Raw genomic sequence first — 17,329 nt, forward strand, 5'->3', positions numbered from 1 at the left:
GAAGGAGAACTTGCCATCTCTCGTGGCCGCCTGTTCCACTCATTGATCACCCTCACTGTTAATTTTTATTTCCAATATCTAATCTGTATATTTTCCTTTTCAATTTTATTCCATTGCTTCTCATGTTTCTATGTACATATCAGAATAAGGATGATCCCTCTACACTGTGACATCCCTTCAGATATTTGCAGACAGCTATTCAGCCTCCTCTTAGCCTTCTTTTTTGCAATCTAAACTAATCTAAACATTCCCAGGTCCTTTAACCGTTCCTGGTAGGACATAGTTTGCAGTCCGCTTACCATTCTGGAACCTCTTCTCTGAACTTGCTCCAGTTTTTCTATGTCTTTTTAAAATGTGGTGCCCAGAACTGGACACAGTATTCCAGATGGGGCCTGACCAAGGAGGAGTAGAGGGGGATAATTACTTCTCGTGATCTAGACTCTACGCTTCTCTTAATACATCACACGGCTCCTGTACATCAATGGGAGATTATTATGGGTACCGACTCTAGTAAATATTTGTTAACATGTAGACATCACTACTATGTTGCTTCAACTTTTTCTTCTCTAGTTTGTCCAGTTTAGAGGGAACACTGGGTCTATCATTCAAGAGCATAACGCTAAAGAGGAGCATCTCTACCTTTGCAGGACCCATCAAGTGTAATATCTCATTTATCCAGTGGTGGTGCTGAAAAAGAACTGTAACACCAGCCGTTGGATACTGTGTGGTAATCCTATGATTGATTGATCCTTCTAAAAAGTATTCAAGGTGGACATCTTTGTATGTAAATAAAACATTAGGGTGCTCATGTTATTGTGAACCACAAAAACATGCATTTAACGAAGCAAATTTGTATATTATAATGTAGCCTCTGCAGCCTTTAATGTTGAAACCCAGTGAGAGTTCAAGCTTACAAATTAGGACAAATGATATTTCTAGAAGAAGTTATGGTCTGCACAAGGTGCTTAATTACACATTAAAGAAAACTGATGTTCTTGGGAAGAAGAATAAAGGTATCATTATCTCCTGGCAACTTTACATAAAGTGTACGCTTCCCTACTGTGGGCATTCGTACTTAGTATTTAGAAGAACATAAACGGCTATGGATCATCTCCTCACCACAGGCTAGACGTGGGCAGAACGGATCTGAGAGGATAAAAGACATCCCCACCAACCTGACCAGTCGATGTGTCAGTTATCTGTGCCAATGCCTTGCTTTTTGGCTTTTTTGGGGAATACGAATCATCAACCTCTGCAGTGAGTCAGAATGTCCACATGACTGGAAGCAAATGACCTTGTTTGAATGGATCCACGGCAGAGTGTTGTAAAGTGCAATGGCTATATTATAATATGGTCTATTCAGTGCTCGTATATAAATTCTGTGGGCATGGGTTGAGTTGGTGACTTGTGTGGGCTAGTCAAAGTTTACCATGGGTACCTAGTACAGGGTAGGGAAACCATAAATGACAGCCATAGTGCCTGCTACATAGCTATGTGATGGGAGGTGTTGTTCACCGTTGTCTTAGGGGTTTGTTGCCAAAACAGTCGATCAATCTCTATGAGAAGAAAAGGACAAGTAATAATGTTGGCAAGTGTCTAACGAGAGGTCCCCAGTTAGATAGAGTTTGTATAACATGATCTGGACTGATGTGGAGGAGAAGAAGCAACTGTGAACTGCTGGGTTACTGAGATACCTAAAGAAAAAGAACGTTGAAGGATGCCCATAGGAAAGGTAAGGTGTGGCGAGGTGCCATCATCCTAGAGCAGAACTCAAGTGAAAAGTACACAAGATCAATGCTAAGCCTATATAGGTACACCCAAGAGGTAACTGTTGGTGACAAAGATTGAGATTGAGTAGTGAAGAACTAAAGGACCTAAGCCCAAATAGACCTGGTGTAGAGGGTTGCAACCATCCCCACAAAAACAAAGAATTTGTATGACCGTTAAGCCTTGCTCCTTGCTGCAGACTGTTATGACCTCATGAGCTTGGTTGAGCAAAGGATTTTGTTGACGTTTAACCCTGACTGTGATGTCTGTTATTGGACCATCACTGTTGGCATCTCATTGCAAGTAGCCATCCGACTCATCCTCACACCGTACATAACAATAGTCAATGACATATCTATAAGTGAGAAGGCCTCATTGCAAATATCAAATGGGGAATCCCAACTTGGTGTTGGATTTTGCAATGTAAGAAAGAAGAGCTTTTTGCCTTGTCATCCATTTTTATGTTCCTTAGGCTAATTACTTACCCCAGGAATTACTAACAATACAGTTTTCCTGAACAATTTCTTATGAACTAGTGGCAAATGGTATATTGCCAACCAGATCTGGGCTGACTTTCTCCAAGTTACCCATAACACTCTGTTGGAAAGAGTCTATGGCACACAGGTCATTGCTTATAGTGTTTTTTTGTCAGCAAGCATTGTGCTCACTGATTCATGAATCTATGACAATTGTATCTGCTTGAAGCATAGCAGTTTGGGGTAAATGCTCAGTAAGCTGTGGATAGGAGCTGATGTGATTTGCTCATCAATACAGTCAGTCCACTCTTAGTAAGGGCTTAGTGAACTCTATGTGTAGATTTAGTTTACTTGCATTCTGGTTTTGGTAGAATGCTTGACCCTTGACTAGTCCAAAGATTATGAGATACATCAACAAGTCCACCAGCTGCCAATGTCAGCTGCCAACCTCTGCACCTGCTACAGAAGAGGACACGTTAAATGTATTAGATAACAGCGGCAGAACGAGGGCATATATATCAGAAAGGAACCCAGGAAAGGAGCATACAGAGGGGAAAATAAGTATTTGATACACTGCTGATTTTCCAAGTTTTCCCACCTACAAAGAATGGAGAGGTCTGTAATTTTTACCGTAGGTACACTTCACCTGTGAGAGACAGAATCTTAACAACAATCCAGAAAATCACATTGTATGATTTTTACATAATTAATTTGCTTCTTATTGCATGAAATAAGTATTTGATACAATAGAAAAACAGAACTTAATATTTGGTACAGAAACCTATGTTTGCAATTGTAGAGGTCAGACGTTTCCTGTGTTTCTTGACCAAGTTTGCACACACTGCAGCAGGGATTTTGGCCCGCTCATCCGTACAGATCTTTTCCAGATCTTTCAGGTTTCCGGGCTTTTTCTGGGCAACATTGAGTTTTAGCTCTCTCCAAAGATTTTCTATTGGGTTCAGGTCTGGAGACTGGCTGGGACACCCCAGGACCTTGAAATGCTTCTTACGGAGCCACTCCTTAGTTGCCCTGGCTGTGTGTTTTGGGTTATTGTCATGCTGGAAGACCTAGGCACGACCCATCTTCAATGCTCTTACTGAGTGAAGGAGGTTGTTGGCCAAAATCTCGCAATACATGACAACTCCATCCTGCTTTCAATATGGTGCAGTTGTCCTATCCCCTTTGCAGAACAGCACCCCCAAAGTATGGTGTTTTCCCCACCATGCTTCACAGTTGGGACGGTGTTCTTGTGGTTGTACTCATCCTTCCTCTTCCTCCAAAAACAGCGAGTGGAGTTGATACCAAAAAGTTCTATTTTGATCTCATCTGACCACATGATCTTCTCCCATGCCTCCTCTGGATAATCCAGATGGTCATTGGGGAACTTCAAACGGGACAGGACATGTGCTGGCGTGAGCAGGGAGACATTGCGTCATGGACGCAGAAAAGGTGAACGGATAGACTCTACATGCCTGGTTCCCACCGTGAAGCATGGAGGAGGAGGTGTGATGGTGTGGGGGTGCTTTGCTGGTGACACTGTTGGGGTTTTAAGGCATACTGAACCAGCATGGCTACCACAGCATCTTGCAGCGGCATGCTATTCCATCCGGTTTGCGTTTAGTTGGACCATCATTTATTTTTCAATAGGACAATGACCCCAAACACACCTCCAGGCTGTGTAAGGGCTATTTGACCAAGAGGGAGAGTGATGGGGTGCTACGCAAGAAGACCTGGCCTCCACAGTCACCAGACCTGAACCCAATCGAGATGGTTTGGGGTGAGCTGGACCGCAGAGTGAAGGCAAAAGGGCCAACAAGTGCTAAGCATCTCTGGGAACTCCTTCAAGATTATTGGAAGACCATTTCTGGTGACTACCTCTTGAAGCTCATCAAGAGAATGCCAAGAGTGTGCAAAGCAGTCATCAAAGCAAAAGGTGGCTACTTTGAAGAACCTAGAATATAAGACATATTTTCAGTTGTTTCACACTTTTTTGTTAAGTATATAATTCCACATGTGTTAATTCATAGTTTTGATGCCTTCAGTGTGAATGTACAATTTTCAAAGTCATGAAAATACAGAAAAATCTTTAAATGAGAAGGTGTGTCCAAACTTTTAGTCTGTACTGTATATATACCAGGATGGGGGAGATATATACCGGGAAGGGGCCCAGGATGGGAAACATATCTACCAGGAAGGGGCCAGGGTGGGGGACATATAAACCAGGAAGGGGCCCAGGATGAAGGACATATATACCTGGAAGGGACCCAGGATGGCGGGCACTAGTACAGCATGGAGAACATTACTAAATAATGGGAGGTCAACATGTATGTCCTTATGGGATTTAGAACTCTACAAGGGCCCATACATCAGACCAACATGCAGGTCCAAATCTTGCGGATTCTAGTTACGCCAAAAGAGTATACAGATAAGACAGCAATAGCTTGCAGATGCTGCTTTCTGTGAGGTAGGAAATGTTTTAACTCACAGACAGCAGCATCTAGGATCCCATGCTGTCCGGTCTGTATACTCACTTATGTGTCCTCCCCTGGGCAGCAGCTGTGGTATGTGCATACTATAAACTGGAGCAGCTCTGTATGGTCACACACAGCCATTACACAGTATATAGCAGGGGCGCATTGATAAGATTATCTCAGTATAGGAGCATTTTTTTTTAATTACATCCAATTGTGGAACTTCTTATTATTCCAAGATCTGTTGATTAAAATGTACTTTGTTTGTGGGAAAACCCATTTAACTTGTAACATCAGTAAAACTGTAGCTACACAGAGGATAAATTTTACTTTCAATCGTCAGTCTAACACTCAGATCTCTTACCTTACGTGGGAGGAGAGATTCCTCTATATCACTTGTTTTATCCATTCAGAACCAATGGGCTTGCACCACTTGACCAAACCAGTCTACTTTCTCTGCTGTATGACTGGACAAACCTTGTCCCAGACACTAAGGCTGACAGTTTTTTAATATTTGCTATTCTCTTTGGTATGGCACTTCCACACTCCACACTGACCCTGTAATGGCTCCAAAACTTAGCCCATCTTTCCCGTTACTACTCTTACTTCTCAATGGCTGCACTCCTAGCGACAACTTTCAGGCTGACTTGTGCAGCTTTGCTCAGCCCTCTGGGTCTCTCACTATGACCCACCGTCTCTCAAGGCTGCTCCTCTGGACCATCCTTTTCTTTAAGACTGTCACATAAAATGCTCCAGCCTTGGTAAAATCCCCACTTCAGGTTGCATCAGTGTGAGCCAGATTATATGACGCGCCCCCTGGGCCATATTCTTTAGGGGAATACCCGGAGCCGGATCAGATGGGAGTTGTAGTCTTCCGAGTGGCTGTGACCCGGTCCGTGCCCAGGGTGTCAAACTCAGTTGTATGTGGCAGTCCTACAGATGTTATTAAGTTCTTAATGTCGACTACGCCACCCGTTGTATTGCGGTCACTATGGCCGCCGCTGCAGCAGGGTCCGCTGAGGCTGATGGTGTTGGTGCAGCTTTTGGTGGTATAACCCCCAACGGGTGGGGTATAGCCTCAGGGGGTCAGGTGCAGAGGATGGGGGTTGTGGTGGTGCAGCATAGATGTTAAATGAAGACAGAGTCGGGTTGTGCAGTTTAGGGTATTTACTCACTGCTGATGTTCCGGTCACTCCAGCTTCAAGTGACCACCCGAGCCGTGCTGCGTCCACCAGGTCCTGGATTCAGCCAACCCCCAAGCAAGTCCGGAGCATGACCCTGAGCTCTCCTTCTGTCCTTTCCTCTGGCCGTCCCCACTAGTGATCCACCTAGGTCCAGCTCCCTCGGGCCTTCTGTTGGGAGACCCTTGGCCTTGGGTTCCCTGACCCTCCACGTGGTATGCCTTCGGGGTGGATGTGGTGGGTGGCCGTGGCAGACGCTGCCCACGGCCTCCGGTCTCTGGCTAGGGTGTGATTTTGCCCCCACCAGTTTGGGATCCGGTACCCTTTTGCCAACTCTTCACCCGCTGATGGACTTTGGGTTCTCAGAGTTCCTTTTCTGTTTCCCCCTCTGGGTCTTTCTTGCTTTCTCCTCTCTCTCTCTCTGGGGCTGCTCTGCTCCTCTTCCTCTGACTTCTCTGCAAAGACTCACAGCCTGACTGACTGTGGCTGACTGACCCTGTTCTCTGATGGTGCCCACCTTATATACACCCTCTATGTGTGAGCTCAGGTGACCAGCACCCAATGAGCTCCTATCTTTACCCAGGCTGCTCCCCCTATCTGCCCCTACACTACTTGGGATGTTCCACCCCCCTCCCACTCCAGCCAGGAACAGACTCGGTCGTACCTGCACATTTCTAAGTGGGAGTACCGTCGGTCTGCTCCTCGGAAATGGGATGTGTGTAGTGCATGCAGCCTACCGAGCTCAGATCCACACTCCATCCTTACCCGGGAGTGGAATATCACACCTCTGGGTTGAGGTGCAATACCCCTGTAGCAGCCGAATCCTCAGGGTGCTACATATATCATGCAGATGGTAGTTACCAGCCAGTAATCTATCTTCTCTTTCTCCTCAAGGTTTCAGCATCAATTTAGTTTTTTGTCTTTGTTGACACAAACATTATGACTTCCTTTCACAACCACAGCAGATTAATCTCCAAATGGATCTCAAAAATCGTAATGAATCTTAATCACTTAATAGCGTCAGTCAGATGTCCGCCAAAGTTTTTTGGCAAGCATAGCCCTGTGGTTTATGCCATTTTTGCTGCCAAGAGAACTTGAACCCCTGAAAGTAAATTAAACCACTGTAAAAAGTTGAATATATATTGCCCGAGACGTCACCTCACTGCTGTCCAGAATCCCAGGGTGTCTATCAGCCATGTCCCCCTTCTTCTCCTCTCGCTTCTTAAACCTCAATGTGGACAAAACCAAATTCATAATTTTTCCTCCATCTCACTTAATCCGTCTATCACAATAAATGATATCACTCCTTCCCCTGTACTGGAAGTCTAGTAACCCTTGGAGTAACCCTCAACTCTGCCCTGTTTTTGAAACCGCTTATCACCACCTCCTGCCACCTCCAATTCAAAAATATTTTCAGAATCCGTCCTTTCCTCAACGCTGAATCTACTAAAATGTTAGTGCTTGTCCGCGTCATCTCCCGCCTCGACTACTGCAATATCCTCTTCTGTAGTCTCCCTGCTAGCACTCTCGCACCCCTACAGTTCGTCCTTAACTCTGCTGCCCGACGAATCCACCTCTTCCTCACTACTCTTCCCCTTCTCCCCTCTACAAATTCCTTCATTGGCTCCCAATTCCCCAGCGTATCTGTGACGTCCTCCCTGAGTGGTGGGGTACCCGGAGCTGGGCCTCTTGCTGATGTTGAGGGAATGCAGTCGTGGCCTAGACCCTTTCCGTGCCCAGGGCTGTCACATGAAAATAATGGGCTTCTTTTAGGATGAGTGGTATTTCGACTACGCCACCTGTGGTGTGTGGTGAGGGCCACCAGCGCTGCCACAGTCCACTGAGGCTGGTGTTATGGGCAGCTAAGATGGGACGGCTCCCCACAGGCGGAGCAGGCCTCAGGGCAGTGTGAGAAGGGATAGTGGGTGCAGTGCCGCGCAGGAAATATCAGGCTGAGGCAGTGTGTGAAGTCATCCAGGTCTTTACTCACTTTCAGATGAACTTTAGCCGCAAAGCTCCTCTCTGCTTCTTACGGCGTACTGCGGCCACCGGGAAGGGGTCCAGCACTTCCCAGGTAGATCAGGAGCACCTGTCGAGACCCCACTAGTGTGTGTGTTCCTCCCCTTGGTAAGTTATCCCACTAAGTCTTCTCCTGACTGTGTGTGGTATGAACGTGGTGAAAGGCCGGGTCCCACTGGATAAACGCAGTTTAAGGGATACAGGTGGCGACTCCGCTCCGTCCTATCCCCCTGGGATCCACTAAGCCTCCAGGCTTTTCTGACTGAGACGTTAAGTGACAAAGTCAGATATCGGGGGCCGGTCACCCCTCTTGCAGCAGGAATCCCTCTGACTAGGCCAGAGTGAGGTATACAGGTGGCGACTACGCTCCGTCCGTATCCCCTGGGATCCTTTTGCCTGTGGAGCCTATCTCCTCTGCTCCCCTCCAAGGCCTTCTTAGGTCAGGACCTTGACCGGGTAGAGACACGGGTTAACTCTGGCCCGCTCCTCGTCTCAAAGCCAGAGAACGAGGACCGTGTATCTTCAGTCAGCTGCAGACTCTTGCTGGACCCTGGCTGAAGACCACAATCAAAGACCTTGAACCTAAGATGGCCGTAGATTAAATATGAATCAATAAGTGTTTCCTAAAAGTGTGTCCTCCACCCTCACCCACTACATGGTTCCCTCTATCTTTGGTTCCCCCCATCTCCTCTATCCCGGACCGGGGCAGCACCCTGGTGCATTTAGGCCCCCTACAGGACAGGAGTGGTGTAGTGTTGAGTGTGAAGTAGGGTCCCGAGAAATGCTCCATCCTTACCTGGAAGAGGAGATACCACACCTCTTACCGAGGTGCAGTACCCCTGTGGCGACTGAACCCTCAGGGGCGCCACATATCCAGTTTAGACTTCTAATATTGACCTACAAAGCCATCCATAACCTGTCTCCTCCATAAATCTACAAACTTATCTTCCGATACCTTCCCTCATGTAATTTTCGGACCTCCTTCTGTCCTCCATACTCGAATGTTCCTCACCCATTCGCCTCCAAGACTTCTCCTGAGTATCCCCCATCCTGGAATTCTGTGTCCCAACACATCTGATTATCCACCACATTCGGAACTTTCAGACAGAACTTGAAAACCCATCTCTTCAAGAAAGCTACAACCTGCAATGACCACGCTGCCTCCTCAACACCACCGGAGTTACTTCATCCCCCCAACCTACGGTCTCCTTCCCCATTAACCTGTATACTGTAAGCCTGCAAGGGCAGGACCTTCTCCCCTCTGTACCAGTCTGTCATTATTATTTTTTTTCACTGTATTTTATATTTGTATTTAGTATGTAACCCTTTATGTACAGAACCAGAGAATCAGTGGTGCTCTAAAAATAAATAATAATAATAATGAAAATAATAAAAATATATTTATTTTTGGACATCTTAATACATTTCTTAACTTATGATTTATGGATTTTTTTTATATAAAAAAGTGTATAAAATGCAAAAAAAATTAATTTTTTGAGGTTTTGTTCTTCCTTTGCATTAAACTTGAAAGCTGTAACCTACTGTATAAGTAAGATTTACTACGTATTGTTTGCAGAAGAAAGAAAAAAGTTAAAAAAGTTTTCTCATGTGATACAACATTGATAAGCACTGCAGTTACAGTATATGCAAAATTTCAAGGAATGTATTTGAGTGACACAAGGAGGCGTGAACAGGGGAGGGGGCCGGAGGAGAAATCCTATGCTGGTTTTAGAGTGCATTGTGTTATTGGGAATGCTGCTGCATGAAGCTGAGTCTAGGGTTAAGATGATCAGTGCAATCACTGTCTCTTCCTTCCACTACCTGAGAACATTAGCAAGAAGAGGCACCTTACATGCCCTGGATGCAAAAATGCCACCTACTTTAAGATGATGAGAACATCCTGCCTATTGCTCTGCATGCCTCTTGGAGCAGATACAGGAATACATGCTGTGCAGAAGATGGATTATTTTATTCTCCTCCTGTGGACTTTACCTGTCACCATCCTGCAATGCACCTCTATGCCTTTCTTGTCAATCCTGTGGATTGGAAGCTTGGACAAGGCAGGTTCACTTACTTTTGTATTCCAAATATATATATATATATTTTTTAAAAAGTGCAATCTTTCCAAGCACATCTGTCACTTATATCATCTGTTCTTGTCTTTTCAGACATTTCAACTCTACTGCCTATGTGTCTCATTCGCTGCCTCCTTAGCGAGCGACAGTGGATTTCCAGGAATTAATCACGGTTTGTATCAACTCATTAAATTCCATTTTCTGTTTTTTTTTTTTTTTTAATATTGCATTTTCTTAAACTTTTATTTTGCTTTTATCATTGCATATTTTATAATAATAATAATAATAATAATAATAATAATAATAATATTTATTATTATGCTAAATGTGTTAGTCGATGGTCAATATATTATCATAACGTACGTTGGCTTCCATAAAACTAGAACTAAATCTAAATATAGATTTAGATTGTAAATATATGTGTATTTTTTTTTATTCATTTGTAATATTTATACAAATATTTACAAATAAATTAATAAATAATACATAGATTACCATAAAGTTAATGTGTAATATTTACCAAAAATATTTGTGTTATAGCTAAATTTTCCTTATTATTATTCATTATTTATTTTATGTTTATTATATTTATATAGCTAAAAATGTGTTGTTATTATTATTTATTTTATATTTATTATATTTATTTATGTTATAATAAAATGTTCTTATTATTATTTATGTATTTATTATTTATTATTTATTTTAGATTTATTATATTTAATTATATTAGAATATTTTTTTCTTATTATTATTTATGTATTTATTATTATTTATTATTTATTTTACATTTATTTATGTTATAACAACATTTTTCTTCTTATTATTTATTTAGTATTATTTATTTTATATTTATTAGATTTATGATATAGCTACATTTTTCTTCCTCTTCTAATCTTTATTAATTTACTACTATTTATTTTATATTTAATATATTTGTATATGTTATAGCTAAATATAGAAACATTCCAAAGCCAAATTAAACCTTTTTTTCTGGCTCATCAACCAGTCATTGAAAATGATAAAAAAAAATCAACCGATAATATAAAAAGTATATATAAAGTTTTATTTTTTTGTGTGAAATTCCTAATATTAGGAATAATAATATAATATAATAATAATATATATAATAATATAAGGTTAATATAATTTGTCAAAAATCAGATTCCAAATTAGAGGAATTTCATACTTTTTTTTGCAATTTCTTCAAGTTGCTTCTACAAATCTTGTTCTTGCACTTAATAGGAAAGAGTTAAAAGAACCAAAAAAAAAAGAAAAAAAAAAGGAGGTTGGGTTTGGAGAAACATGTTTTCTCGTGTAACCCTTTCAGGATATTTCATGCCTGCCCGGCATTGACAGGATTAATTTACTGTCAAGTTTAATGACTAGGCCTCACAGTGGGGCTGTAAAGTCCTGCTCTCTCTCTGTGATATAATGAATTAATGACAGGTCTAGTGCATACTATGAGCATTGCCTTTCAGGGTTGCAAAGGAATTCCCTTCTCTTGCAGATGTTGCTTCCTGCAGACCCGGTCTGGGAACCTCAGCTATTCATTTATTGTAGCATTAACTATTACTATATACTGGATGCATATGGTATACAAATATGTCTAGTATCCCCCGAGAGTCTAAATTCGTTCAAAATGTTTGTATAGACAGTGAAATAAAGTCAAAATGTTAGGGACAGAAGATTGCCCCCAACAACCCTTCACTATACATGAGTGGACATATTTGGCATTGTCACATGGTCTTTTTCACTGTATACCAGTAAACAATATGACCTGGGGCTATAAAACATTAAGATCTCTTCCACCAGACGTTTATGACTTTTTTTCTCATTTGGATCCTCCTTGATGACCATTAGCTTGAGTTGTAGAGTAGAGTCAACCATAACTCCCCCCCCCCCCCAACTTCTTCCATCTCTTTTTCGAAGCAAGATCAGTAATTGGCTATGCTTCTTTTAACACTATGTTTAAGACCTGGACTTTCTGACCTTCGGTCAAATGAGTGTTAGAACTTTTGATTGGAAAATTATTGAAGGTCTTGGAAAGAACATCATGAAACTCATTCAATTTGTGGTGGTCATGGCAGGCATTGGGCACGTTGTACTCAACATGTTTGCCATAGATGTTGTATGTTCCTCACATTATGTCTTTTGCTCACAATTCCAAATTAATTGTGTTGATACTGGACATATTGGTTAAGATGACAGCTATGGCATTAGATTGTATGGACAGTCTTCTGGCTTGCCAGCATGTGAAACATTGGCCTTATTGGAAGAATATTTCACAGTAATCATTGTTCATGGTGAATTTGACCATTGATCTTGATAATTGGATTTTACAATGCCCAAACACCTTCAATTAGACATGAGCACTTTCATTCCAGCATACACTCTGGTCCACCGTTGCAGTCAGTCTTTACTTCCTCTCCCCGCAACCCCATTATGGCTTCCTGGATGCATCTGATGCTTACTAGGCCCACCTGAGATGTTATAATGTTGTTGTGCCATGACGTAATGACATTATTGGTCATTGTAAGCGCCAGAGGTGCCCAGGACATGGGTTGAGGTTGCTGGGCAAAGAAGAGAAAACCGACTGTCATGGAGGACCGGACTAGACATCGGAATATGGCAGTGAAAACCAAATCACTCATTTTTGCATTATTGGTCATTTGTTTGTTGGCCCAATAAATATTCTTCCTGACCCGCCATACTCTTGCATGTGTCCTCAACAAGGAGAGAACACAGGATCAGGCAAATTCAATCCCTGCAATCATCTGTCAGAAGAGAGTCAGGAGGTCCTGATACACCTAAGATAGTCATTCGGGCCCTTCAAAATCAATGTAGACTTTGATGGTCCTAACGTGGTTATCTTATGAGATACTTGTGTGAACTAGCTATAGTAAATGCCATAAGTGTCTGATAGATGCAGGTTGTACCTATCGCCACTTATCTCCAGTAGCAATGAATAGAGAGTTCTGACACCTGCACGACCACCTCTTCACTCACTGATGATCAGATGCCAGCCAGAATGGGAGGATCTTGGAATTCTCATTCTAGAGATAGGTGTGCATCCCAGAAATGGGACCTGCGTCTATATTTATTGCATATCCTATAAGTATGCCCTGAAGAACGCTTCTTCAGCTGAAGGCTACTTCTCCAAGCTTCAATATACACATACAAGCTTGGATCAGCCACAAATACATGGGAAATAATCCACTGCAAGTCACCTCAGGCTAAAGAAATAAATAAACAGATATAACATGTCAAAATACAATATACAAAAAAAAAACAACAACATACCAACATACAACAACATGCAACATTGTTTTAATTACCAAAAGGCAATGGTACTCACCAGCCAAGGTTTCAAGAAAAAATGCACACCAGGACACGGCCGGCCCCCTTTTGTTAGAAGGAGGTAACACAGGTGCAGAATGCTAATGAACAATCGCCCTCAACCACTCTCACTGGAGGGGCGACTACCCAGCACTAAAACTGCACACAGATGAAACTTGCAGTAGGGTGCAATTCACACTTTTTTCTTGAAACCTTGGCTGGTGAGTACCATTGCCTTTTGCTATTTTCTAAAAATTCTGTCTATTGTTCTGGCTATGCTGATTGTTTTAATTACACCTTCCATTAGGGAAGAGTTGAGTGGATGGTCTCAGAATTGTTGGCCACTTGTTTCAAAAAGTCAATAAAAAAAGATGGAAACATTAGGTGGAACCTGTAGACTTTGTTGGGTTGAGGTTGTATGAAAGGATCCCTCAGTTGGCCCCGTAACTAGTCAATTAACATTCTCTGACCCATCATAGTTGACATCCGTGTCCACGGGATCATTATAAGTAGGGCTAATATATTTGATAGGCAGAGCATGAACAGAGCAGGCCCTTTAAATCATTTATTTGCTGACTCGTATAGTGCTGAACGGGTAATCAGTAGAACCCCCTGGTGGTGACAAATGTTTTTTTTCTAAAGGACTTATTGTAATTGTTCTTTCTAAAGTCTTTAGGTTTGACTAATCCTCTTTTTATGCAAGTACAAAAACATAATGGTGGAATCCCTTGTTGACCTCTGTTGTTTTGATTGAGTTGTCAAATGTGTATTTCAAGGAGCAGTAGCATGAGAAAGACCTGAGCGGCTTTTGTTCTGCAGAATTAGCTGCAACATTACTAGCAGTACATACCATGGCACATATAACATGACTTTAATCATTCATTATTATTTCCCTATTCAATGAAACTTATTCATAAAATAATGATTACTTGCATGAATTTTGTTTCAGTTCCTATCGGCTTTCAAGATCTCTGATTGCAATCATTAAAGGGGTTGTCCAGTTTTACTGCAGGATAGGTGATAATTAATTAATCGGTGTGGGTCCGACTGCTGGGACTTGCACCGATTGGTAGATCGAAGAATTTTTATCCCTGTTGCAAAATGGACCAGCAGGTTGGATGCCAACTGTCGGTCCATTCATTCTCTATGGGGCTGCTGGAAAAAGTTGAACGACACGCTTGGCAGCTCCATAGGGTGTGATTCAAGCATGGGCAATGCTGTTCCATTCTAATGGGAATTAAAGTGCCATTCGGTCAGGGTTCCATTGTGGTTAGAACCCCACCCATTGACAAGTTATCACCTGGACTGTGAATTCAAGTGGAAAATCCCTTTAAGTAGGAACCTCCATTGTTTATTTCCAATTGATCAATATCTACTCAAAGCTCATTGCAATGATAGTTCATTCATTGGAGCAGTATCTTATATTGAGCTTTGCACATCTTAAAAGGGTGTTCCCCTTGATGGCAGGATATGCCATGAATGTCTGATAGATATGGATCACATCTATTGGACTTGCATTAATCCCGAGAACTGAGGCCCCCTAAACATACAAACGTAAAGGAGGCAATCAAGCACATTCGTCAATTTACAGAGTTCCTATGGAAATGAATGGAGACAGCAGCACATACGCGACCAACTTTTCATTTCTGGCAGCATGCAGATTGGCCCCGTATATATAAACGCAGGTTTCCAAGAGGGAATGTGTAAGTGTTCGAGTTGAGCAAAAAGATTCGCAGGATCCTGATCTGGAGTCCACGTGGTTACTCCATGGCAGACGGACCAGGATCCTACGAATTTCCTTGGAAGAATCTTGGATGCCAGCATGGTCCCTTCAACCGCATAGCATCTTCTGAAGCCTAGTCTTGTCATGACATGCTTTGTAAATGTCAGAGGTGCCCAGGATGCCAGCATTCGGACTGGCAGCTATGGAGTATCAAATTGGACCCTGCACCAAGATCGTGAAAATCATTTTGCTCTTCTTCAGTATCTAGCAAACATGTTTGGCATATCCTGTTAATTTGCCATGAAATTTTTGGATGGAAACACCCCAAATTATAATAAAAAGTCCTTAATGTTCCTCCATAATGTCCTGTCCTTTTCTTGAATGTGGTAGCTTCCATCCATTGTATTTCTTGCTTAACCTCTTCCTTGTTTCCATTGAGCTCTTCTTATCTCAGATCTCCTTTCCAATAATCATGAACAATATGAGATCAGGAAGTAATAACCTTTACCCTTCCCCAGTTCTAGTATCTGATGCTGCTTGTCTGTTTAGGATCTTTACCCTCAACACTACTTTATCTCATTTGCAAACATGATCCCAAACACCTTACATAGCAGTCATCTGAATGCTCGTTCGGCCCACAGCTATCTCTCTCTACTCTCATGCATGTCCATCTTCTTTTTGGTCGAATGGGCACGTGCTTTAAATTGGGAGAGTGGAGAAAATTGCTACCAGACACCTCTAATGGCAGCTTAAGTAAGGATCTGGCATTGATGCTCCACATGCCTGATCTTTCTCTCCGAAGACATCACGTGTCAATGGAGCTTTAGGATGCCCCCATTTTGGGGTGGACATACAATTGGTGCAATCGCACAGGGGCCCAAGAGGTAAAGGGGCCCATTTCCACTTTCAAAGCAGGTGGAATTGTGCATTACGACAAGCTATTCGACTGCAAAGGGCCCATGTATTGCTCTTGCACAGGGGGCCTTTTCTGTCTGTGGTCACTACTGCCCCCATACACATTAGAAAGTCAGTAGTTGCCACTGAATTTGACAGGCCCAGACAACAATAAAATAATGTGTATGTGGCCAACGTGTATTCCTTGTCCCAATAAGAAAATAATTAGGAGTTTGACTAGACCTAAATTATACACTTTACCAGTTGGGCCAATCAGATGGTGCTGAAATGTTGTGGTTGGCCCAAGGTAAGCCTTAAGTCACTCATACACTTTAGATAGCTGTTGACCAAATGATGGTTCAACCACAGTTATCTCACTTAACTCTTCCATTCACAGGAATGGTCGAGCACTCATGTGTTCTCTATGATAAAGCCACTGCCAGACACTTGTGGTGGCGTCTTATTTCTAGAGAACAAAAGGATCAGCAGTCCGAAGTTGGATATGCCGGATCCTTAAAGTGATTGTCCACTAATGAGACCCCTTCTTAATCCCTTTATTTTCCTCCTGTAAAATAATAATGCTTATACTCACATCTACAGTAGTTCCATTGCTGTTCAAGCAGTGTCGGCACTGGCTCTCCCGGGGCTCGCATGACACTGTTATGTCACGCAATCCCTTCACTCTCCCTGCCTTCAGACAAAGCAGACATCAGGAGGAAGTGAGAGCAGCAGTTGCATCTCACTTACTGTGGATGTCAATTATGTCCAAAGGAGAGGAGAGTGAATCCAGTGCTGATTGGCCGCAGCAATTGCGTGACATAACAGTGTCATGCGAGCCCCGGGAGAGCCAGTGCCGACACCACTGGAACCGTATCGGAGGAGAGTATAGTTATGCATGATATATTGATAGTAAATATATATTTTGGAGACACTTTACTTGGGCTAAAGATCAGTGGATGTTTCTGATATATTTCTTTCTCTACCTTCAGATTATGTCTTTGTTACGCCAGTGGAAGTGGACTCCAATGGAGCCTACATCTCACATGATATCTTGCACAGTACTCGGAAGAAGAGATCTACGCGAAGTTCAAAGTCTTCCTTGCACTACAGATTTTCAGCATTTGGACAGGAATTACACTTGGAGCTCCAGCCCTCTCCGCTGCTGTCAAGCCAGTTTGCTGTGAGCGTTCTAGGTAAAGATGGATCCTTAACAGATGTGGGACAGACCGTGGAGTCCTGTTTTTATCAGGGATTTATCAGGAACTTCGAAAACTCCTCTGTGGCTTTATCTACGTGTGTGGGCATGGTAAGTCAATTTTTTTAAAACACCTTTAGTCTCCCATAAAAGAATGATTGACAAATTATATTTTTATGGTCTACTATTAAA

The 17,329-nt window shown here is 42.4% G+C and overlaps 1 protein-coding gene across 1 annotated transcript in view; it reads left to right on the forward strand.

The window, feature by feature from the left end:
• Positions 1 to 9,622: 9,622 nt before the first annotated feature.
• ADAMTS18 (ADAM metallopeptidase with thrombospondin type 1 motif 18) overlaps positions 9,623 to 17,329 on the forward strand; it is a 206,695-nt gene continuing 198,988 nt past the window's right edge. Inside the window, exons 1-3 of the mRNA XM_073659152.1 lie at positions 9,623 to 9,974; positions 10,083 to 10,161; positions 16,932 to 17,248. Coding sequence (XP_073515253.1) covers positions 9,801 to 9,974; positions 10,083 to 10,161; positions 16,932 to 17,248 — 570 coding nt within the window. The 5' untranslated portion in view covers positions 9,623 to 9,800. The remainder of the gene's footprint in view (positions 9,975 to 10,082; positions 10,162 to 16,931; positions 17,249 to 17,329) is intronic.

The sequence above is a fragment of the Phyllobates terribilis genome, unplaced genomic scaffold (assembly GCF_046119375.1).
Source record: "Phyllobates terribilis strain yellow unplaced genomic scaffold, ASM4611937v1 Scaffold_13__5_contigs__length_258822181, whole genome shotgun sequence".
Taxonomy (NCBI): Eukaryota; Metazoa; Chordata; class Amphibia; order Anura; family Dendrobatidae; genus Phyllobates; species Phyllobates terribilis.